The sequence below is a fragment of the Neltuma alba genome, unplaced genomic scaffold, assembly GCF_004799145.2.
Source record: "Neltuma alba isolate B1F8T4 unplaced genomic scaffold, ASM479914v2 tig00004380_pilon, whole genome shotgun sequence".
Lineage (NCBI taxonomy): Eukaryota > Viridiplantae > Streptophyta > Magnoliopsida > Fabales > Fabaceae > Neltuma > Neltuma alba.
The window spans coordinates 58950-84358 of record NW_021633684.1 but is presented as its reverse complement, the minus strand read 5'-3'; the positions used below and the strand labels follow the sequence as shown (position 1 = coordinate 84358).

Genomic DNA, 25409 nt, shown 5'->3' with positions numbered 1-25409 from the left:
AACAAAGAACAAACAACGAATCAGGAAGGAGAGTTTTGCTTTGAAACTTTTTGGGATTACAGGGGAAGGAGATAGTAACGACAGTTTTAACACTGTTAGGCCCTATTTGGCAGGCAGAACTGAATTTTGGCGGACTGGGATTAGGAATGGGATTGGGATTGTCACTGGGAGTGGAAGTGAGAATGAAACTTTATAATCATATTTGGTAATTGGTATGGTGTAATATTTAAAAGGAATGATAGATTAATTTCATTTAATACTCAATTATAAAATATGAAAAGACTATAATACCTTTACTATCAAAAAATAAAAAAAGGCGCTAGTAGTCTTCCATCCAAGAGCTCTTGCACTGCTTTCATATATTTAGACCCCAAAACCATGCTCTACATATTCGAAATTCCTTTTGACACTGATGGTGACGGAGAGTTTCCCAGAATCTGCATATCACCATGGCAACAGATGAATTACTAGAAGTAATTGAGTATAATACTTGAAAAAAAAATATTCTATTGAATGTAGTAGTGTTCAGAATTTTACATGTAGATTTTGCAATGAAGAAAAAAATGTAATTGAAAAATGTTCGTTTTGTGGTGGGTGAATGGATTGCTAAAAAATCAACTAACATTGAACTCATAGTAGCAAAGAAATAATTAAAAAATGGCTTGCAAGGCCTTATACCCAAGTTCAAAAACCCACCGAAGTCATAAATTTTTACGCCACAGGAAGGAGCAAAGGTTGCTTGGAGACGGTGCGACTTTCTTGATAGCAAGAGCAACAGTGAGAGCAACACCTAGACCAACGATGAGAGCAGAGTGGCAGGAAAAACGAGAACGACAATGGAGATTGATGATGAGAAAGATGAGTCTAAGTTAAAATTAGAGGGTAGTCTTGTCCAAAAATTATAATAAATCTGCAATTTTCAATCCCAGGATTGAAAATGCAAAACCAGGGGGAGAGGTGGGCTTGTGCAATCCCATTTATATGAAATTATCTAAGTCCAGGTTACAATCAATCCAACATACCAAACAATACAATTTGACTCAATCCCTGACCCAATCCCAAGCCTCTCGTCCTGCGTACCAAACAGAACCTTAGTATTTACTTAACTACAGAGTCTAACAAATCTAACTGTACAAAGTTAAAGGATCTAGTTTTATATATACAGATATATATATATATATATAGGGACCTGATTTAAAATTGGGCAAACAATAAGAACCTCTAAATTAGTTTTTCCTTTTTTTTAACCTTTAAAACACTGGATCAATCTCAGTCAAAGAAATAGTAATGTGATTATTAAATTTCGTATGTTATTTTTACACATTAAATTGTCGGATAAAAACTTTTAGAAGAGGATATTATTAGTAAATTACATAGCATAATATTCAAATCTAAATAATTTAATTTCGATGTTTAAATACCCCACTCAAAATTAGTCAATAATCAATTACTATTGTATTCATTTGGCAAATCTATAATTATAAAAATTATATGCAAAAATAATGCTTTTGTAAAATTAGAATATGGGAAGACAAATTTATCAAAACAAAAAATGCTTCTATCTTCAGTCTTTAATGTAAGACATTGTTTGATTTTTATTTTGATCCTAGATATAAGACCACAGTCTATTTTATTTCTTATATTTATCTATTTTTTTCTAAAATAGTCTTTCTAATAATAATAGTTTTAGTCAATAAACTTAATTAGTAATGATAACTGATTTTTTTAATCTACTCAAATTAATTAATTAGTTTTTTATATTTAAGACCATTAATATTTTATATTGACAACGTTTTTTGCCCCAAAAACATGGGCCAAAAAAAATTAGGAGAAGATGGCGATAGAGGAAGGAAGTGGGTGGTTGCCAACAATGATGCCTCTGTCCTGTGGCCAAAAAAAGAGTGCTCGCGTTACAGCTGTGGCCAGCAGCTATTTTGATCTGTGGACGAAGAAGGACGGCGGGGACATAATCGTCAAATGCTTCTGCAAGGAGTAATATAGAAATGGAAGGAATATGATAGGCCGAGAGGGCAGTGTAAACAAGATTTGGAACGCAAGAGTCGGGCGTGGGGGATTTCGAATTTCCTCCATATTCTCACACTCGCGTCCGAAGACTCAAACCCCGATAAGAAAATCCAAAACTTGTTTTGACTTTCATTCTCGTTTTTCTCTCTCTCTCTTGCATTTCCCAATTCTGCCGTTGTTCCTTCGCATTCAAGATGCAGAAGTCTCAGGATCAACGGCTAAGATCTGCTAAGCCGGCCACCATCCATGCCTACGCTCATTCCGGGGACCTTGCTGCCTTCCAGAGGCTACTTCGAGACAACCCGTCTCTCCTCAACGAGAGAAACCCTGTTGTAAGATCTCATTTTACTTCTCTTCATTGCTTTTCCACCATTTCACCATTTTCCTTTTTGGACCAAAGTTTTCTTTGATTTTGTTGTATGAGAATTCTGGATTAGAAAGATTCTTTTTTTGTCCTCTATAATGCTTGCTTTTGTGTCGGTTGGGGATTTACTATGCAAATGAATTCAGATCTACTTGGTACGGCATAAAAGTCCAGCTGAGAAATGACAGTTTGGATGCGGTACCTTGTAATCCTTGGTTATGATTTCTGAGCGTAGGGTTGGCATTATTAAAATTCGCCAGCAAGTTTAAGAATCAAAAGGAAAATGTGAGATGAATATAATGCTTTGCGCGTTGAATATGCTATCAACATCGATGATGTTGATTGCAAGCCACTTGGGGCAAGACATCTTGATCAAAGCTGAGTCAGCTGTTTCCGGTGCGGAGCTTTTTTAAATTTATTCACTGAACTGTCTATCATTCCTTAACTTACAATTATGAATCTTCGTGTAATAAAATTTTAAAGAGCCCGATGCTTGACTTGTGAGATTGAACTATATCGCTTGGCTATATGGTCTTCACTTTATTGGATTCCATATGTCCACTCCTGTCGTCTTCCTAGTTCATGTCTGAGGATCCAACCTATCTTTGATGCAGATGGCTCAGACTCCACTTCATGTTTCTGCTGGCCACAATAGGACTGATGTAGTTAAATTTCTTCTCAATTGGCAAGGACCTGATAAAGTTGAGTTGGAGGCCAAGAATATGGTAGGAACCGGATAATAATTTTTCTTAAATTTCTTGTTTAAATGTCAAGCTTTATGGTCTTGAGTATAAGTGAATGTTCTCCTAAGAAGTTTTTCTGCATTGTTTTTGTAGTATGGAGAGACACCATTGCACATGGCAGCAAAGAATGGATGCAATGAAGCGACGAAGTTACTTCTCGCTCATGGTGCTTTTATTGAAGCTAAAGCAAATGTGAATTTTCTTGTCACCTCTCTTATTTAATACCCCCCCCCCCAACACGCACACACGATATTACTGTAGAAACATGATTCCTAAGCCACCCAGGCCATGCCATGGTTTTGAGCTGCTTGCCTGCTGCCATATCCTTTTTTCGTCTTTCTTCTGTTCCTTTTTTCTTGGAATTCTGTGCAAAGCTTAACCCTGCTCCAGGTCAAAAGCAATAAATGAATTGTTTAAATGTTCTATCTGACTCTTTTTTTCCCCCCTGTGTGTGCTCTTGCAGAACGGTATGACGCCTCTACATCTTGCCGTCTGGTACTCTCTACGGGCTGAAGAGTGCTTAACTGTGAAAACCTTGCTTGAGTACAATGCTGATTGCAGTGCCAAGGACAATGTAGTAAATGTGCATTGATGTTTCAAAGTTATATTTTCATCTTTTTGAAAGGTTTTGATTGATTCTCAAAGCTATGAATTGCAGGAGGGGATGACTCCTTTAAATCACCTTTCTCAAGGCCCTGAAAGTAAGAAACTTAGGGGACTTTTACAGCAGCATCTTGAAGAACAGAGAAGGAGACGGGCTATTGAAGCATGCGGTGAATCCAAAGTTAAAATGGATGAGCTTGAAAATGAAATTGCAAATGTTGTGGGGCTACATGATTTAAAAGTACAATTGAGAAAGTGGGCAAAGGGGATGCTTTTGGATGAGAGACGTAGAGCGCTTGGTCTGCAAGTTGGCCCCAGAAGACCCCCACATATGGCCTTCCTTGGAAATCCTGGAACAGGTTATTCATTATAGATTTTTCTGAGATGTACTTTTTCACATGTAACCTGTGTTGGAAAGATATCTTACTCAGAAGTTATATATATCCTTGTTTTCTCTTTTAGCCCATGATATTATGCCATTGTAGCCCTTTCTCATCAATTCCATGTTTGGAAGCTAAAAACAGCTCGACAACCTAGTACTTCTCTTTTTAATTGTTTTTTTAACTGTTGGTGATTGATTTCAGTGCATGTGAGTGCATGACATTTTAGATTGATTTCATTCTTCAATGATCTAACCGTATATATAATGGAAATAATGCTGTATCAATCTTGGCTGCCTTCTCATTGTGCACTTACTCGGTTATATTTCATTTTTCTTTGTACTGTTTCCTCTAGTCATTGAAGTTGATTGTTATATTCAATAGGTAAAACAATGGTAGCTCGGATCCTTGGTAAATTACTCCATATGGTCGGAATTCTACCAACTGATAAAGTGACTGAGGTACAACGAACTGATTTGGTTGGAGAGTTTGTTGGTCATACCGGTCCAAAGACCAGGAGGAAGGTATGGTACTGGCTTTGAAATCCTTAATTGCATACTTCTTTTAGAAATCAAACCTGACCACCATGCATCGCCCAATTTTATACAGATAAAAGAAGCAGAAGGGGGAATCCTATTTGTGGATGAAGCCTATAGATTGATACCAATGCAGAAGGCAGATGATAAGGACTATGGATTGGAAGCCTTAGAGGAGATTATGTCTGTCATGGACTCTGGAAAAATCGTGGTTATCTTTGCAGGATACAGTGAACCAATGAAGCGAGTGATCGCTTCAAATGAAGGTTTCTGCAGGCGGGTGACCAAGTTCTTCCATTTTAACGACTTCAATTCGGCCGAACTAGCGGAAATCCTCCACATCAAGATGAGAAATCAAGCAGCAGAAAGCTTGCTGTATGGATTCAAGCTGCATAACTCTTGCAGTGTAGAAGCTGTATCAGCATTGATAGAAAGGGAAACAACAGAAAAGCAACGCGAGGAAATGAATGGGGGTTTGGTGGACACTATGTTGTTAATGCTAGGAAAATTTGGATCTCAGGCTTAGCTTTGATTGTATAGATACAGAAGAACTTCTTACCATCACACTGGTAGATTTAGAAGCTGGACTTTGCATATTATCACAGTAAGCGACATATTCTGAAATCTGATAATATTTTGAAGAGGAATATTTCAGCATACATATCCATTCATACAGTTGGATGCTGCCGATTATTGTGGAAATTCTTTTGTATCTTTAGTTTTGTAATTGATTATGTTGTAGTATATATAGGCTGGGCTTATTGTGCCCTTTGCTTTATTTGCATCATCCATTGTATTCTTTGTAACTGATTTATTTTTCTCAAGTGAGCAATAAATCTCTTGATGTTTGTGCTTACTCGGAAAATTCAACATTTTCTTTATCTTGGCGAAGGGTAATTTCCCCCGTCATGCCTGGTTTAATTTTAATTTATATGTATGCTTCTTTGTTATTTTATTGTATTACCACTTCTAATCGTTAATATAAAGTTAGTTTAATTTTTATTTTGATTATAAATATAAAATCTTAATCTACTTTGTCTTTTATATTTTTTCTTTCAAGATAATCTTTTTAGTAGTTGAATGTGTATTTTATCAAATGATAATTCTAGTTAATACACATGATTACATATATTTTAGGAAAGATAATATTTATTTATTTCAAATAATTAACTTAATTAATTTTTTTAATCTATTCAAATTAATCTATTAGTTCTTATATCAACGATTGGAGGTAGTATAATATTAACTAATAATTAATGTATTATAATTTTCTATGTTACGATGTATATTTATACTTTTGGAAATATGAACCTACAATCTAGTTAATTGTGAAGAGTATGTGAGAAGAAGTGATAAGATGGGAAAGCACGAAAATTTTAGTTGGAATCTAATTTGTAGAAAAGAAATGAAGAAAATGGTTGGGGTCAAACTTGGAGATACGAAACGAGGACGCTAATATATAAAGCAAGAAAATATCTACTTTAAATTATTTATGTATTTAAAAAAAAAATTCATTGTTGAGGGCTGAGGATGTGGTTGAAATATAAGTATTAACTTCTATTTTAAAAATTCCTAAAAAATAAGAATTAAAAATGAGACAAGTTTGTAACGAAAACAAACATGCTTAAAATTGATGTTGTTATAAAATAGTTCCCCGATGAATTCTATGTAGTTTAGTGGAGCAGGAATCTGGAAGAACAATCATCTTCTGGTCCCTAATTATTGGAAGAACCGGGACATTGCGTACGAGCCTAAAGTTGTTAAGACCTACAAGATTTGTTTTCTATGACATAGGCAGCAAGAAGAGTGCGTAAGGAACCCAACCAAACAAATCGACAGTTAACCGTAATTAAAGTAATTTACGAGGGAAAGGATCTTCGAGGACCGAAAAAAGTTCCAATTTTTCTGGCTATCCGAACGCCTCCTTCTCTTACCTTTGGGAGAGAAGAAGAATGGTGCTTACTTCTTTATCTGTAATCCCTTCTTCATCTTCGTTTCCTTCGATTTCCAATCTCGATTCCCCTTCTACTTCCACTTCCATTAGAATCAGAACCGTCCATTCCTCTAGACGAGGCCTTAAATTTACTAGACCCCCGTTTCAGTTCTCTTCACTCTACACTTCTCTTCCGTTTTCCTTAATTGTCAGAGCTTCTTCTTCCAAACAAGTTGTAGAAGATGAGTCTGCGGATAAGTTCTGGCAAAACGCCTCCATGGCGGATTTCCTGAGATTCAAGCGAGGAATCGATGGAGGGAGTGGAGAGTTGCAGACGGCAATAGTGAGCTACAGGAAGAAATTCCCATGGTCTCTATTGTACCCTTTTTTTCAGGTGCGAACTAAGACTTTTCCATTGCTCAACGATGGTTTTTTCGTTTCTTTTTCTTTTTTGAATGAACTGATTTATTGTGTATTATCTTTTGCACTATCTGGTGGTGTAGGTTGATTTAGTTTCAACAATTCACATCGCAGATAAGGAGTAAGTCTGTCTAGCTTCCCAATTTTTTGTTTTTTAGTTCTGAAAGCAGCTTATCCTTGTGGGATTGTCGGATTAGTAGTTGACATAGAAAAATGAAGTGCATATGACATTTGTAATCTAAAAGAATAATGGAAAGTTATGGAGTCCTGTTGCTGATAAAGGATGGTAGATGTTGAGGTTTCGGCAAATGAAGGCTTCTCTTATTTATCCCTGGCAAATAGTGATGAGATAAACAATGTCACACAAAAAATTTCGCTTTAGAAGGTTCATGTGTGAGGAGGAATTTAGATTTATCATTATCTAAATGCAGTCTAACATTAGGAGTTAGTGTGACATTACTCATGTCAATCATAGGTCTACTATGCACATCGTATTAGCTTGATTTTTAAAGATACCTCTACTGTCTGACTACAAAATGTGGTAGGTAACTCATAATGAGTTGGGTAAACAAAATTATCACTTCTTCCAAATTAATTCCATCATTTGACATCCAGTTGCCATAAATGACTAAAGAGTATCTTTAAAGATAAAGAGGCGAATTCCTTTGCACTAACGAAGTATTGATAGAATTGATTTCTTTTTTTTTTTTTTTTTTGGGGGTGACAGAATTGGTTTCTTTGTCTTTGACTGTTTTTAATTTATTTATCAAGAGTCACTAGTATTTTTAGTTGCTCCGACTTAATCTATGTTCTATCTTGAGAAATAATTAATTTTGGTGCTCCTGATTTCTTCAAACAGGTATTTTACAGCCCTCCAAAATTTACTTGAATCCTATGATTGCGTACTTTATGAAATGGTAGCTAGCAGGGAAAGTATAGAAAGTAGAAGAAACACTATCCCTAAAGCAAGGGTGAGAGGCTCCGGCGCTAAGGGTATAAACATCTTGGGATGCATCCAGCGATGGATGGCTCAAATTCTCATGCTTGACTTCCAATTAGACTCTCTGAGTTACGAAGCTGAAATTGGTACCATGCAGATCTTGACTATGAGACCTTCAAATTGCTCCAGGTTGGGCCCTTCATTTTTCTGACTTACATAGTGGAGCCTACTCTTAATACAGTGCTTGGGGATTGCATATATTGCTCTCACTATTTTGGTTCCTGAGTTTTCTTATCTAAAGGAGGGATGAACTTATTTTTAGCTAGCAATGGGTGTGAAATCTGTCTTGAACAATCTGTCAATCTTTATGTTCCTTTTGCATTCCCCGAAAATTTGCCACTCGCACTCTATTCTCTTCCATTGTTCAAATAATAAAAATATGTCCTTTTGTTTCAGCTTGAAAAAGGTGAAAGCTTCTTTTCTTTTGCAAGAGATATGACTCTTAGATCCACAAAGGCAATGTTGCAGCCGGCTTCTTCTGTTCCAGAAGATCTTGGTTCATGGAGGTCCAAGCTTTTATGGGCTTCTCGCGTACTTCCTATGCCTCTCGTTGGCCTTTTTATCATTGGAAGCGTCTGTGCAGATGCCGGAAGTCAAGCATCAGCGTATCCTGAAATAGAGGCGTTGTCAAGCCTTGATTTTGGTGCTGCAATTAAGTTCTTCCTTGCAAAGAGGCTAGCAACTGAGTGAGTATATATGCCATCATTTGCTTCTGATTCATACCTCAATCTTCCTTTATCTTTTTGGTCATTGATGCCAAAAATATTGTTGTGAAGGTTAACAGAGGTGACAGCAGATGTAGAGGAGAAATCTGTTATAATTGGTGAGAGGAATAAAGCCGCAGTAGACTCCCTGAGAAAGGCAATTCAGGAGGGACACAATAGGATTGCAATACTCTATGGGGGTGGTCACATGCCTGATCTGGGGAGGAGATTAAGGGAGCAATTCGACCTAGACCCGGGTCGTGTGCAGTGGATTACGGCGTGGTCCATAAAGAAAAGGAATCTAAATACAAGTTCATTTCCATTTCTCAAGACAATGGCTCAAGTCTCAGGTTGGCCATGGAACCGCTATCAAACACTGGCATGGCTCATATTTTCATCAGTCCTGGCATTGGATCTTTTGTTTTGGGAACTCTTCTTTCGTACTTCTGTTGATTGGGTCTCACAAATTGGCACAGAACTTCTTGAGTATTTTGCGTAATGTTTAGCTGATAATGATACAATTGTTCAACTATAAGTGTTCATAATAACTTAAAGAACAAATCTTCTGGCCCGCCAGTGTAAATATGAAAATTTTTCTTGGACAGACTTGAATAACCCACTCCATCTTATCTGTTACAGTGTTCCAATTTATGCATTGATATGAGGGTTACAAGTTGCAATATACTGTTGTTGCTGCGTGTGACTACTGAATGGAACCCGTGAGTGTACAAGTGAAAGTGAAAAAACTTTCACCAGTAGGACACTAATATCAGTTAGCTGCAAGTTGCTATATAGTTGTGTAGATTACTAACGCAAGTAATTTGTAATTAATATATGGTTAGAGGCTTAGAGTGGGTGTAAAGGAATGTATTACTGGACATTTTCTGACGCGACTTGGAGGTTACTCTCGAGCCCACCCAGTGGATGAACTTGCATGTGGGCGTGAACTGTGATTTTCGCTTCTCTCCTTCTAAATTCTCTCTGGCCACGGACCAAGGTCATGCATGCTTAAGCACGTGATTGTGTGTGTGTGTGTGTATTCGCTAGAAGTGAGTATCTTCCTATTGGAGGTAATATAGCTACTTTTTTTTTTATTTGACCGGAATATAGCTACTTTGATTCGTGTGAGTAATTAGCTATTTTTCCTAGACTCAATATTGGCATATGGTTATATAATATTGCTGTGAAAATGTTGTCCAGAAAGTTGATGATTGATGGACCCGTACTATTGTACCCACCTGTAATGGGCCAAGCCCAAGTTACGAGTGTGTGAAGTTTGACACAGAGAGAGAGAGAGAAGACTGTGATGTCTATATTTGGGCCTCTCGAGCGCGAGGGAGCATGTGTTAGTTTTTTTCCCCCCTCCTCTGTTCTTCTATTTCCCAGAAATTTGAAGCTGTTCTAGCTTAGAGTTATTCTCTTGGCGAGATTTTTTTATCTCTGAATAGTATATTTGAGCAGTGGGTTGAATGACTTGAATCAAGAACAAAGGCGAGAGCAGATGCAGCCAAGAAATCTGTTGTAGTTGGTGAGAGGAATCAAATTGCAGTAGAAATCATTCATGGCCTCTGGTTAACAGTTGACAAGAACATGAACGATCCTTATTTTAGTACTAAATTTAAGATATTGCCGAAGCTTCTTTCTTCTTTGGAGCTTCCTGAGTTCCTATGGTCCCAGTGGAAATAAAGAACACGGGCTGTTAAGCTCAGAATAACACACTTGGTAACGCAGAAAGTAACTATTACTTATAACGCTTAATATAAGAACTCGTTTGATTTTTATTTTTATTCTAAATATAATATTTTAATCTATTTTATCTCTCGTATTTATTTATTTTTTTCTAAGGTAGTTCTTATAATAATAATAATCCTAGCGAATTCGAGGGGAATAATTATAATTTCAGAGTTGGGGGGATTTCCGATGCATGTGTCACGGCTTTCAATGACATTGACTATTTAGGGGTGTTTGGATAGAAACCAAATCATAATTTCAGAAGTGTTTTTACGAATTACGAAACAAATATGTGGAGGAGGTTATCTCGTTTTGCGAAAAAGTGCTTCTGAAACTGCGGTTTTGAGAATGCCAAACACCCCTTTAGTCAAGAGTCAAGAGCTAACTGCATAACTGCGGATCCGTCAAAAAAAAGAAAAAAAATACTGCATAACTGCGGAGTCAATCATCCGCCGTTACCTTCCTCCAATACATTCCAATCACCTTCCCTCCTCCTCATGCTGCCTCTGCTCTAACCAAATGAAAAACGTATCACATATCAATATCAGCATCCATCATTAATACTCATTGTAAATTACTCCGATCTTTATTATGAGTTCTTATAACTTACTCGTCTGGTTTCATCCTATTTATAAGACACTTTCAGTATGTTTTATACAAACTAAAAAAAAACTTAAATTTTATTGACTCTCATTTAAAATTTAACAACTTCCTAACTTTATCCATATTTAATATACATTATACTTCATATAAATAAAGTCAATATAATAATAAATGAGAGGTAAAATTGTATATTCATACAAAAAAAATCTCTCATTACCTTATAAATAGGACCAAAAAATATATTTTTCTATCCTATAAATAGGATCAGAGGAGTATTTTTAAGTATCAATAAATGTATTTAATTAATAAATTTTTTAAATTTACTTTTATTAATTTTTCTCTCAATATTTACAATTACAAATCATTCTCACACCTATTTCCATTTTTTATCTTTCGAATAAAAATTAAATAAGAATAAAATTAAAAAATAATTTTTTTACAAGCAACTTAATAAAGACCGAAGTGTATCTAACATGAAAGCTAATTAATGCTTACTACAAGCTAATTCTTACACTAATCAGCTTTCTCAACACACAAGCTTGATGGACGCATAAGTATAAAGAACCTAGTTCTATGCAAACTTCTTTTTGGTTCTACTTATAATGCATAAGGAGAAACTTTTTTTTTTTACCTATTTATAAATCACATTATTAAATTTGTAACATAAATATAATATTTTATCTTTTATTTATTATTATGTAGATTAAATCATTATTTTCTTGAAAAGTTTATATGTTAAATGGGATGAGGTTGGAGTTGTTAAATTTTAATACAAAATTAATAGGGTTTAAAATTTTTCTTTATTTTAGTCAAATATATTGAAAAAGACTTATAAATAGGATGAAATGAGTTTTTTTTTTCTGTACGACTTCTTTAAAAGAATTGAAGTTTATAAAAATAATAGGAGGGAGTAATTAATACAATATATTATTTTCAAAGTTGACCAGTTTTGTTTTAAAACTGAAACTAACTAAATAAAGTCCAATATGCTAATACCACTATTTTCAAAAGGAGTTAGGCGTTAAGCTTATAATCTGATTTCTATAATCCAGATTTTATGCTTTTTAATCAAACTTACAATTTTATTCCAAGAAAATAATAAAAAAAGTCTCCGAACTATCAATTGGAAAATTAATCATTTATATTAAAAAATGTAAAGTTAGAGGATCGAAGCTGAACATTATATACATATAATCAAAATTGTAAATAGCGTCATTTTCAAGGGAGAATTCAAAAAAAAAACCTTTAAATTTCAAATCAGTCTTGTTTATTATACTTTAACAACAATAGATAATATTTAAAAAGCAAATAACAACATATTTTAATAGTCATTTCTGATTTGGAATTTTAAAATTTTAAAGTTTCTTTTTATAGATTTTTTCAATTTTCAAACATAAAATCAAACACAAACTCTGAATAAAGTAAAGAAAATGATGCAGACGCAGTGACAGACTGATAGCCAGAATGCACAAAAAGGTCTGTTTCGGGAGCTCTCAATCAATCCAACTAAGAATCCAGTTACCATATACAGTGCTTGTTTGAATGGCCCAGTAAGCTTTTGGGAAAAACAAAAGCAAAAAGAATACAAAGGCAAAGAAACAAAGCAAACTCGGATGAGTGATGATGAATATGGTCCATATATAGTCTCTGCCAAAAAAGAAGAAAAATGGTCCTAATTTCTAAGTGGAATTTCTAATAATTAAGTCTTAAATGAGAAGGAAATTAATGAGGGTAATATGTTGAAGACGTTGATGTGTAATATACCACTTTGGACTGAAGTCATTTGTTTAGAAAAATTTTGGTTTTAAATATAAGTCACTTATTGGAAAAAAAGTTTCAGTTTTAAATGTAAATCTCTTACAGTATATTTAATTTCTGTTTTCTAAATTTGCCTTTATTTAATTCTTATTGAAGAGAGAGAAAGAAGAGAGAAATGTGAGAATGATCGGTAAATATTAAAAGAAAAATTTAATAAGGATAAGATTGAAAAATCTGGCCAATTTAATGTACTACCTTCGATACTAATTATAAGAGCTGATTGGCTAATTTGAAAATATTAAAAAAAAATAAGTTAAGTTAGTTATTTGTAATAAATAGGTGTTGTCTTTCCTAAAATATCCTTACTAATTAAGTATATTTGTTGGAACTACTATTATTAGAAGAACTGTCTTGGAAAAAAGTATATAAATATGAGAGATAAAATGAATTGAGATCTTATATTTAGGACCAAAATAAAAGTTAAACAAGATCTTATATTAAGTACAGGAGATAGTATTACTTAGCATGCGAAAAATGTGTTACAACTTATAAACTTACAAATATGAGTAAGGACTACATGGTCCTACTACATTGAGGATAGAAAGTTGCATGAGGAAAGCTGAATAATAATGTGGTACTATAACAGAAGCATGCATAAAAACAAAGTGCTGTGTTTGTGGAACCAGAAAATGACCCCAACATACAATTATTAATGGACTGCCTTTGATTTTTCCTCTCAATAATTGAGTTGGTAAATGCGACAAACTCTTATTTATTGACATTTTGATGTGAAATTTGATTGCTTTGCCACTTGACTCTTTTTTATTTTTTATTTTTTTAATTTAAGTTCAACTTCAAATCTGCTTGTGCTTACCATCACACAAATGATGATTCACAATTCATAATTACTGGTCAAATTTATTTATTTAACCACGCAAATTCACATAATCTCTGGGTTTTCTAAACGAAACTGCAATTGAATTATCAGTAAAATAACATAAATTCTTGTTTCTAAGTAATTATATTGATGATAATTGATGCAATCCTTATTATTTTTTGTATCTGGCGTTTAACATAATAGCACTTATAATACATTAAAAAATTCAAATGAATTAGTCAATTACAACAAATATTACATTGCCAGTTTACCTCTTTAAAATATCCAATATAATATTAGATTATATATCAATTTATACATTAAGTAAATTAATTTTAAAAAATAATAAATATAAGAAATAAATTGAATTAAAATATTATATTAGGACTAAATCTAATCTTAACTTACTCATCCAAGGGAGTAATTGAAACATCTATTTGTATAAAATATTTGCAAGATGTTTCAAATTTTCTTAGCTAGTTTCCTATTTTGTCCTTATGAATTACCTATTTTAATATTTAATATATTTATTATCTCATTTTCTAAAGCATTATTAATTTATTTCTTTATTCTCTCTTTTATAGTACTGCCTTTACCCTAAAAATAAGTATAAGGGTATTTTTGGGGAAAAAATTTATAATTTTTACATATTTATTCTCTTTAATCAATTATAATTAACACTTTAATCTATGTGATCTGATAAAATGATTCTTATAAAAAGGGCACAGGATGGTACTGTTCTACAGTCTTCTAATCCTATTTTTAAAGCATGTATAATATGTTTAGTTGAAATCAAGAGAAGCCTTGAAACTCATAAGCACAATCTTAAAACTTAATCACTTTTGACTTTTACCCTTATTTAATACTACATCATGTCATTAACATAAAATCCAGTTTGAAAAAGTTAAAAAAATAAATAAATTACTTTTTAAAGTATTTTTATTTATTTATTTTTTACTAATTTGCCTAACTTATAAACTAAACTGATATATAATTTAATAATACACATAAGTATTTTAGAAAAATCATATAACATATCGTATAATTAAATAATTTATTAGTTTTCTTAGCCTCTTCAAATTAGTCCACTATGTTTTATACTACTTTTGGTTCTAATTATAAAATTTTGTTTGTAGTTTACAAATAAAATTTTATAATTAGGACCGGAGGTAATATTAAACATTGGAGGTAGTACTCTATATGGTAATCCTCTAGTTTTATTTATAAGTTAGTTTTCAACATGTTTAACTAGAAAGAAATACTTCAAACCTAATTAATTATATCCTAAAATTTAACAACTTTATAACTTTATCCCATTTAATATGTACATTTTCTAAGAATAAAACCATATACATAATATTTCTTCGGTTTTTAATATAAGACTTGTTTAACTAATTTGATTAGATTAAAAAATTAGATAAGTTAGTTAATTATAACAAAATATGACATGTTTTTCCTAAAATACCATAATTATCTTTCTTAATACCCCCTCTTCTTCTACTTGATTATGATTGAGCGAGTATCCATAGGGGTAATTTAGAAAAAATTGATAAATATGAAAAATGACTCTTATATTTAGAACTAAAATTAATTTAATAATTAAGTTTATATTAAAAAAATGGAGAAGTAATAAATTAGGAACGAAATTTTAGATTGATATAATAAAGTTAACGGGCTGACCTATATTGAGAGGGGGAAAATGCTCTCTATGCTCTGTAAATACATGTAGTACTTTGACTTTGATACCCCGCTCCTAATTCTGGCAGGCTGTCGCCAAGAATCCACGAGAAAATGTATTACTGGTCAGTTTTTATTTATTAAGAGGACAACTAGAATCATAGTTCATCCCTTGTCTCTTTGAGATTTGAATAGCACTCATTTAATTATTGCGACTGAAAAATTAAAATGACACCTCACTAGAAAAAATGAAAAAGGACATAAATATTTCTAGAGAGTTACGTTGAAAATGATAGTAGGAAAATTAAGTACTCCTCCCGTTCAAAATATAAGACTCATTTTATAGTATAATTTACACTATAAAATAGATTTTATATTTAGGATAAGAGGTAGTGTATATTAATTTTTGTGCCAACTAAGTATATATTACTTTAAAATATTTTTTTTATAAAACACATTTACATTAAAGCAATCAATCACTGGGATTTATTAATTGTGAATTACAAATGGATAATTGAGATGGGTCTTATACTATCTGTTACTCAATTCAAATCACAATATAAACTAAATGGATAAAAATGATTGTCGAGAGAAAATCACCCTTCATGTTTTTCCTATTTTTGGGTATGATTTATTCATTATCCAATATCCATTCATGTATTTTTTTTCGGGTTTTTTTAATTTCATATTTTTATATAAGGGGTTAAAAATATTACTCTAATCAATCTATAGCCTTTTTGCTTGCTGGGTGGCAAATAGGCATAAATCGAAATGAGAGAAATGTTTTGATTTTAGTGGTGACAATCGAAACCCATAAAATTAATATAATATTTTGTTCCTTCTTTCCCTACTTATGATTAGTCACTTTTTAGCACATGTTCCATCCCAATCAATAAAAAACTTCAAAATTCAATAACTCTGTCTAAAAATTTAGTACCACTCCAATCTTATTTATAAGTTTTAAATTTAAGAAAAGATATTGTCCATTTTATAAGTTTCAATTTGAGATTTGTCTTAACATTTAATGTATTTTTTCTATTTTTTCCTTAATTATTTATTGTCTTTCCTTCATTATACTCTCTTTTATCATATTTTCCCACACATTCTCTTTCATCATTTTTCTTATTTATTATAAGGACATATTTAGAAACAAAATTATCTTTCTAACCTATTTATTGTTTTTAACTAATTTTAACTAACAGTTCGTTATCCGTGAATTAGTTATTTAAAACTTATAATAAAAACTGAAGGGATTATATTTCTAACTTTGATCCTATTAAATGCATGTGCTTTAAAAGTTAAATAACATACATAAACATTTAATGAGTGACAAAAGTAGAAACTTGTAATAAAAATGAATGACATACTATAGTTAGGAAAAAAAAATTATTCTCTCTACTTTATGAATAGGACTAGAATAACATTAACATTATTATTAAAAGAAGAGACGTTAACATTAACAGTTTAAGATTATTAGCGGGATTTAACCCATTAGGTTAAAAAATTGCTGGCTATATTCTTTTTTTTTTTCTTTTACAAAAAAGAATCCACAATATTGCGAAGCAAACAACATGAGCAAGCTGAATTAGATAAAGAGGATAAGGTATTTGAAATGATCGGCAAATTTGTAGAAGATCTGACGAGAGTTTAGACTCTGATCTTCTTATTCCTGTGATCCGCCAGAAGCGAAGGGAAAAAATAGAAAAGTGGTGGATAAACCAGGGGCAAAAGTGTAAATGCAATAACGTCCATAACATCCACACTGCACGCCTAGTTTTGCAGAGAGTAATCGTAGTTACCTCCCAAACCAAGCCGAGATTTTGCATTATCCGTTTATTACCATTTTTCTTCTTCTTTCTCCTTCTTCTTCTCTCTTTTAACTCCACACTCGTTGCTCTCATGAATCACCTGCTCCCTCTTTAACCCCCTCCTCGATCGAATTTCGTCGTTTTTTGTTTCTTCCTTTGATTTTCACTCTGATTTTCCCAGAACAGAGAAAATGGATGATAACAATGGCGATCATCAGACGAAACCCGCACCTCGCCTCAATGGATTCACTATTCTGTGTGCTCTTCTTGCCTCCGTCACTTCCGTTCTCCTTGGATATGGTATGTTTGATTCTATGTTTCGAAAGGTTGAATTGAATTCGATTCATGTGGCATTTGTGATTTATGCGTGATTGTGTGTGTGAATTCCTGCAGATATTGGGGCTATGAGCGGTGCTTCGGTTTTGATTAAGGAGGACATGGGGATCTCTTCTTCAAAACAAGAAATCCTGGTGGGTGTTTTGAATGTGTTCTCTCTGTTTGGATCGCTTGCTTCTGGAAAAATGTCCGATTGGATTGGCCGCCGATACACCATTGTGTTTGCCGCATTCACGTTTTTTTTAGGTGCCGTTTTGATGGGTCTCGCGCCCAATTTTTGGGTTCTCTTGGTCGGTCGGATGGTCGCCGGAATTGGCGTCGGCTGTGCCCTCATGATTGCCCCTCTCTACACCGCCGAGCTCTCTCCGGCCATGAGCCGCGGCCTCCTCACCTCCCTTCCCGAAGTCTTCATCACTTTCGGCATCCTGCTCGGCTACATAATTAACTACTGCCTCGCCAGTCTTCCGTTACACCTGGGCTGGAGGCTCATGCTCGGCCTCGCCGCCGCGCCCGCAATTGCCATCGCTTTCGGCGTCATAGCCATGCCGGAATCCCCTCGTTGGCTCGCCATGAAAGGGAAGGTCGCCCGGGCAAAAAAGGTCCTCCTGAAAACCTCATCGTCGCCGGAGGAAGCGGAACAAAGACTCCAGGAAATTACCACAGCGGCGGCAATGGTCACCGGCGGCGAAGGGGATTTCCGCGGGGAAGGTGTCTGGAAGGAGCTATTGCTGAGACCCTCACCAGCAGTCCGTCGCATGCTGGTCACTGCCATCGGAATGAACTTCTTCATGCAAGCCTCCGGAAACGACGCCGTTGTGTACTATTGCCCGGAAGTGTTCAGAGCCGCCGGGATCCACAACAAGAAACAACTCTTCGGCGTGAACGTGATCATGGGCTTAGCCAAAACTTCATTCGTTCTGCTCTCTGCTCTGTACCTAGACAAGTTTGGAAGGCGACCCCTATTGTTATTGGGCTCAACGGGTATGTCCATCTCTCTAGCTGGGCTCGGAGTGGGCTCATTGTTTCTACAGAAATCAGTCAGGAAGCCACTTTGGGCCATCATCCTGTGTGTGGTGGCAGTGTGTGCTGACGTGTCATTCTTTTCAATTGGGCTTGGGCCCATAACGTGGGTATACTCGTCGGAAATATTTCCGACAAGGATGAGGGCCCAAGGTTCAAGCTTGGCGATATCTGTGAACAGGCTCGTCTCCGGCGTGGTGTCGATGACGTTCTTGACGATATCAAAGAAGATAACGTTCGCCGGAATGTTCTTCGTGTTGTGTGGGATAATGGTGGTGGGGACACTGTTCTTTTATGTGTTCATACCAGAGACCAAAGGGAAGAGCTTGGAAGAATTGGAGACATTGTTTGAGAAAAAACCCAAAGCTGATGAACACAGGGAAACCGAAATGGGGGCTGTTTAGGGTTGTTAATTGTAATTTTAATGATGTGGAATTATTGTAGTTGGGCTTTCAAGGTTTTCGTGCCTCTTGCCTTCTGTGTTAACCGGGTCCAGAGGGTAATTTTTGTTTTTTGGGGGACTTGGTTGCCATCCTCCTTTTGTAATTATGCAGATTTGATACGAAGGAAAGAAAAGAAGCATCTTGTCTAACCTTGAATTTATTTATCTGTAATTTTTCTAAGGTCTAGTTTGGATGGAGAAAAAAAGGGGAGGAAAATAAATGGGAGAGAACACTATAAAGAAAATTTTCAATTTAAAAAATTTACTATTTTTGACCTTCTTTTTTCTCCTAATATTCTTTTTATTCTAATTTTCTTTCCAAAAGTAGGAGTCATTGGGAAAAGAAATGACAGTTCAATTTCTGATTGAAACCATAAAACATTAAGAAAAAGAAAATGTGTAGAGTGTTGACATTAATGCAATGCACTAGTGTCTAGTGCAGAGAGGCAGGGAATACTCTTTTTTTAAATTAAAAAAAATTATTCTGATGGCTTTTACTCTTTTTTTTTAAAATTCTTTTTGGGCTTTGTATGGATATGTAGCTTCCAAATATAGATTTGTTGGACTATTTGTAGGATCAACGGTTTCTATAGATAGGATAAGCTGAGAGGGTTTACTTTTTGAGGCATTTCAATTCAAACTTTGAAATATGTTATGAGTTATGAAGAATCGGCAGCATCATCCCATTTTGGTTCAACGCCGTTGTCTCCTACTTGCAAGGTATTAAAGGAATAGCCTTAAGATTACGAGTAAGATCAAATTTGCCATCCCTCACTTACAAGGAAGATGAATATGAATAAAGTAAGAGGCCTTTGGCCACATGCACAGCTTCTTCATCACATTTGAAGCAGGGAGAGTACAGAAGGCTGAGGCCTTTGTCTGCTGCATTTATTAATTTGTCTTCATGAGCTTGGAAGCTTCCCGCTTCTCAAAGATGCTTCTCTCATGCAGCCTTCATTGAGCCTTTTACATGGCTTCTCTGCTCTCAATTCACAGGGCAGTATTCCCTATAATCCTCAGATCCTTTCTTACCGCTTTATCATCACAATTTTAAACCCCTCTACCACTTATGTTACTGTGTTTCAATTCAAATTCAGTTGCTTGAAATTTAATTATGGAAAATATAGGAATAGGCCCTAGAAAGTGTACTGTTAGGTGATGCCTACTTATGCACATCCATCAAATTCAAATAAAAAAGGAAAAATTAATCTTTTGATTCCTATGTTTTTTATTTAGTTATAATTCAATTTCTAAATTTTAAATTAGTGCTACTTAGTCCTTATGATTTTGACTTAATCATAACTCAGTCTTTGAGCTGTAACCAAAGGCAACTCAAACCCTATGGTTTGTCCCTATATTTAAAAAAGATAAAAAAAAAATTATATATTTCATGAAATTTAAGGATTAACGACGTAGATGATTAAAATCATAATAACTGAGTTATATCACATCAAAGTTTAAGAATTGAGTTACATGCAAATTAAAGTTTAAAAATTGAGTTGTGGTGAATTAAAGTTTAGAAACTAAGTTACAGCTAAGTTAAAACTATAAGAATTAAAAGATTAATTTTCTCAATATGGACAATGTATACAAGACTGTACATTTTATGAAGCATATTTTGAAAGCGACCACTGGCATTCCGAAAATGAAGGTAGTGCTTGACATTAATGAAAAGTGGCAGTCACCTTATTTTGTGGGGTTTACTCCTAACTCTTTTCATACATCTTCTGCATTTAGGTTTTGTTTTATTACCTGGCAGCATATATCGTTTCTAATAGTATTTGTATATATAGCATATGTGAATGTGCTAGTGCTTATACTTTTTCGTTTGAGCCGTTTAAATTCAAACTTGAAGTGTTATTTTATGAACCATCAACATCCATCCATTGACTTTTTTTTTTTTTTAATAATTTAGTTCAATGCCACTGTCTGCTTCTGCAAAACACAGATTTCATTATTCAAAACTCCATATATATATCATTCAGATCACAAAATTATGTATAGAAAGCTCCAAGCTAAGTGTAAGTACGTGAAGCATTATTGTATGTGCGCATACACACACACACACACACACACACTTATAGTGATTGTCTTCATGGAATGTAACAAAGAATGTGAGCTCACATTTTCGGAGTCTTTCAAGAATTCTCATCATCATCAGAAGAGCCCTGTTCTGTTCTGCAAAGTCACCAAATTTAGCAGAAACAAAAAGAGGAGAGAAAAATAATGCTAACATATGTCTCTGATAAGATTACCATATTGATGACAAGATGCCTCCTTCTAACTCTAATCTTTCCCGGCATACTAAATTTAAACCATAATCTCAAATTAAACTTAGATCCACAGAGAAGCGAAAGTTCACATCCTCATCCATTAATTTCAAATATAGAAGCAACATTTGGCGTATAACTGAGTTTGCTGAAGCATATGACTCTGAGTAGTAATGCAAATAGAGGAATGAATTGCATGAAAATGTGGACACCCTACCCTCAAAGGTCAAAGCAATCTGATTTTCTATTAAGAAACTCTTTTGTCTTTGTTATTATTATAACCTGGAGAGGAGAGAGACAAACAATTATTGAAAATCACTTTAACTTTAAGGATATATACATAGTACCTGCAGACATACATAAGTACTAAAATAAATAAATCAATATGCTTTCCCAAAGCTATTGTCTGTTTATGTACCAAAGTAAATGTACGACATGATTCTTTTTGAATGGGGAATTAATCTTGTTTAGATCTGACCCTGAATGGTGCATTAATCTTTTGAATTTGGTACTAATAAGTAGGGGTGAGTAAAATCGAACCATAACCGAAAACCGAACCGAACCGAACCGAATTCAATTTTGGTTTTTCGGTTCGGTTATTTCGGTTTTCGGTTATATATTCGGTTTTTATTTTTTTAATAATTCGGTTTCGGTGTTCGGTTCGGTTATTAGAAAAAAAATTTCGGTTATAACCGAATAACCGAAATAAATATATCATATATTTATATGTAATAAATATTATTATAATAAATATATATGTGGGTATATGTGAACTTTTTAAATATATTTATATTCAATAAATATGGTTATAACAAATATTATTATAATAAATCACATTGAATCATGAAATATTTATTAATTAATAGTTGTAATTGTGTTTTATTATTATTTTTAATTTTAAATCATTTTTCATATTTATATATTTCGGTTAATCGGTTAACCGAACCGAAATTTTCAATTAATTCGGTTTCGGTTAGTTCGGTTAATCGGTTTCGGTTCGGTTTTTAAATTTTACTCTATTCGGTTATTCGGTTAGTTCGGTTATCACCGATAACCGAACCGAAAAACCGAATACTCACCCCTACCAATAAGTATCGTCCCTCTTAAAATAACGTTCTCTTTTAGACCATTTTTTGCTGAAACTCAAACAGTTTCTTGTTCAAATTTAACCTGATAATAGGAGATATATTGATACTGTGTAAATAACTACACAATTTTTTTTGTAATGTAAAAATACATGAACTAGTGAGCACAAAAAGAAAACATCTGAAAAACCCAAGTCATTTCAGCTTTTAAAAAAACAAAATGAAAAAACCCAAGTCATGGAAGGGACATATATATTACTGAGGTGATTAAGGATTTCATTTGGTGTTTGTGAAGGGGAAAAAAAAAAGCTATGCTGATTGTATATGTGTTTGTTAATTAAGTAGGGTTCTTCTTCTTCCTCTTTGGTTTTAAATTTCAAACAATAGCTTTATTATTAACGTTGTTATTATAAATAAAGGGTGGTTCAGGATTCTGGTTCCCTGCCACCTCGTTCGTATGTCCCTGACCAAACCTACACTGATGCTTCGTTACTTTTGTAATCACTAGCTACGACATAAAAACAATCACTAGTAGATTATTTCACATCTCACTTTTTTTGCTATTAATTAATTAATTTTATATTTATGTTAAACTTTATTATTAATCCATAGAAATAAACTCTTTTCCTAACCTCTTTCTGCTTGCTTTACTTCCTGTAATATCTCGCTTCCAGATTCTTTCAATAACACCTTATTGCAAATTCGAAATGTTACCTTGGGAATGAATAATTACAACCTGTCTATTTCCAAGAAGTACTATCCTAACGTAGGGTGTAAGAATCAATTTTGTATTATTATTATTATTAGTTTTAGTTTTTCAAAGAAGGTTAATCTTCATGATTCGATCTCTTCGGAGTTCGAAACGTCTTTCATGTTTTGCAAGTCAAATAGTAGAGAGAGAGAGAGAGAGGAAAACTTCACTGATCACTAACAATGAACAAGCCAGCCCATTCATGGGAGGACCATTTTATTTACAAAAAATTACTTTTTCCCGATCATATTCATTACAGTAGATCTCTTAATGTTGACAAGTTAATTGCTGTTTAAATTTGTTGATAATAACAAAATATTTTAGGCCATTTAAAGTAATAAATCAAATTCAAATTACATTCAGCACTGCAAGTCTTACTTAAGTATGAGGTTGCATATTTGCCCTTCTATATATATGTAATGGGGTTCTGAGTTCTTTTTATTAGATCAAAGATGAGGGGGAAAAAACAACTTCAAATGTCACTAGTACTTTGAATTAATTATATGTTCCACTAATATGATTGTTCTAATAATTAGATTATGCAAAGATATTAAAAATTATGAAATGACTTATTGACAAAGTAAAGTATGACAATATTTAATCAAAATATTTATTTCTTTGTTTATTATTTTAAATTGCACCATTTGTTAAATTTTTAGGAAAACGTTGCACCAATCGCATGACAAAAAACTTTCGGTACAAATTTACTATTTAACTTTTTATGAAAACATATAATTTTAAAAGTTGTACTCCTTTTTTTTTCTGTCCCGAAAAAGCGGGTCTTTTACTCTTGTTAATTAATCCAATGGCTGGACGACCAGTAATTGAGGACAAAGAAGACGACGATCGACAAAACAGCATGACGTTATTTATTTATTTATTTCTATAATATATTAATATATTAATTATTTAATTTGACATTTCGAGTCTTCCTCGCTTCTTCCCTCCCTCGTCATGCATTTATTTAAATATCCCTCTCTTTTCCCCCGTTTCCCCTCAGAACACAAGCAGCGTTTCTTCTTCAAAATCCCATCTTTCTTTGATTCACAGCACTCTCTCTCTCTTTCTCTCTCTCTGAACTGTAATGGAAAACCGACTCAAAATACGAGTCTCTCGCATGTTCAGATCCTCATTCGGGTCTTGCAGGACCCGAAACTTCTCCGATGTCATGGAAAAAGCTCCACACTACCACCCACCATCCTCACATCTCATGGAGCCCATGTCCCCCAGACTTCGTCCCTTTCCTTCCATCTTCAGACCCAAAGCCTCACAATCTCTTCACACTCCATGCTTTGATTCCCTCTGCGACGACCTCAACGGTAGGTCTTGTCTTCTTGCTTCTCGTAGCTGCGAGAATGAGTTTGATTCTGCCGAGAAAGTGAAAGAATCAGCAAGAAAGAAGAAGGATACGAAGAGGAGGAGGAAGACGACGACGACGAAGAAGAAGAAGAAGGATACCCAGATGAAAATCAATGACAAGGAGACTATTCCGTTCAGTTATAGCAAGAAAGAAGCAGATGATTTTGGAGGGAATTGGTGGTATAGCAGCGACGACGAAGATGACGAGACGGAGACTCTTTTCTCTTCTAAAAGCACCTCGTCTGACTCCTCACAGTCTCGCCGGTTTCGCCGGAGGCATCGGTCTCGCCGGAGAAAGCAGGACGGAAGTCGGATCAGCTCTAAGAAGGGGAATTCTGAGATGGGTGTTCTGCCATTGCAGGTGAAAGTGAAGGATAGCTTCGCCGTGGTGAAACGTTCGAGTGATCCTTACAATGACTTCAGGACGTCAATGGTGGAAATGATAGTGGAGAAACAGATATTTGCTGCAAAGGATTTGGAGAATCTGTTGCAGTGTTTTCTGTCACTGAATTCACATCATCATCACAAGATCATTGTGGAAGTATTCACAGAGATTTATGATGCTCTGTTCTGTGACTGGGTTTAGAATTTGAATGGAAAGCAGAGAGAGAACTTTTCTGAGTTCATTGTGCTTTGTTTCTATGGAAATTAGTTTAGTTTCTGACTTAGCTTAGCTTAGCTTCCTTGTATCATACCTCATTTTCTATTTAATTCAAGTCACTTCTCCGGTTCTCTTCCCCTGAGATTTCCTCTTGCTAGTTCTTGTGTTCTGTTTTTTAATTTTCCTGATTTTACTGGACTTGAAAGTCGAAAAAGATTTGAATTTTGAGGGAGAAAAGTTGCAAAACTGGAGCTGTCTTCTTCGTTGAAGTAAAAACTAAACGCTCCTTTTTCTTGTTTGTGGATTCACTAAAAGAATAGAAACCATAAAAAGAAAAGATTGCTCTTTCCAAAGTCCGCTTGAGAAAAAAGACTGCGTTTTGA

The 25409-nt window shown here is 34.2% G+C and overlaps 2 protein-coding genes and 2 pseudogenes across 2 annotated transcripts; all 4 read left to right on the top strand.

Annotated features, from left to right (window-relative positions):
• Positions 1 to 2181: 2181 nt before the first annotated feature.
• On the top strand, positions 2182 to 5507 carry LOC114744567 (ESX-3 secretion system protein EccA3-like; annotated as a pseudogene).
• Positions 5508 to 6451: 944 nt separating this feature from the next.
• Positions 6452 to 9388, top strand: LOC114744562 (uncharacterized; annotated as a pseudogene).
• Positions 9389 to 17151: 7763 nt separating this feature from the next.
• Positions 17152 to 19092, top strand: LOC114744568 (polyol transporter 5). The gene is made up of 2 exons (XM_028932739.1): positions 17152 to 17462; positions 17556 to 19092. Exons 1-2 carry the CDS (start codon positions 17354 to 17356, stop codon positions 18920 to 18922), a joined length of 1476 nt encoding a protein of 491 aa, XP_028788572.1. The 5' UTR covers positions 17152 to 17353; the 3' UTR covers positions 18923 to 19092.
• Positions 19093 to 24142: 5050 nt separating this feature from the next.
• On the top strand, positions 24143 to 25168 carry LOC114744561 (transcription repressor OFP8-like). The gene has a single exon (XM_028932736.1). The coding sequence runs from the start codon at positions 24151 to 24153 to the stop codon at positions 25009 to 25011; it is 861 nt and encodes a 286-aa protein (XP_028788569.1). The 5' UTR covers positions 24143 to 24150; the 3' UTR covers positions 25012 to 25168.
• The last annotated feature ends 241 nt before the right edge of the window (positions 25169 to 25409 follow it).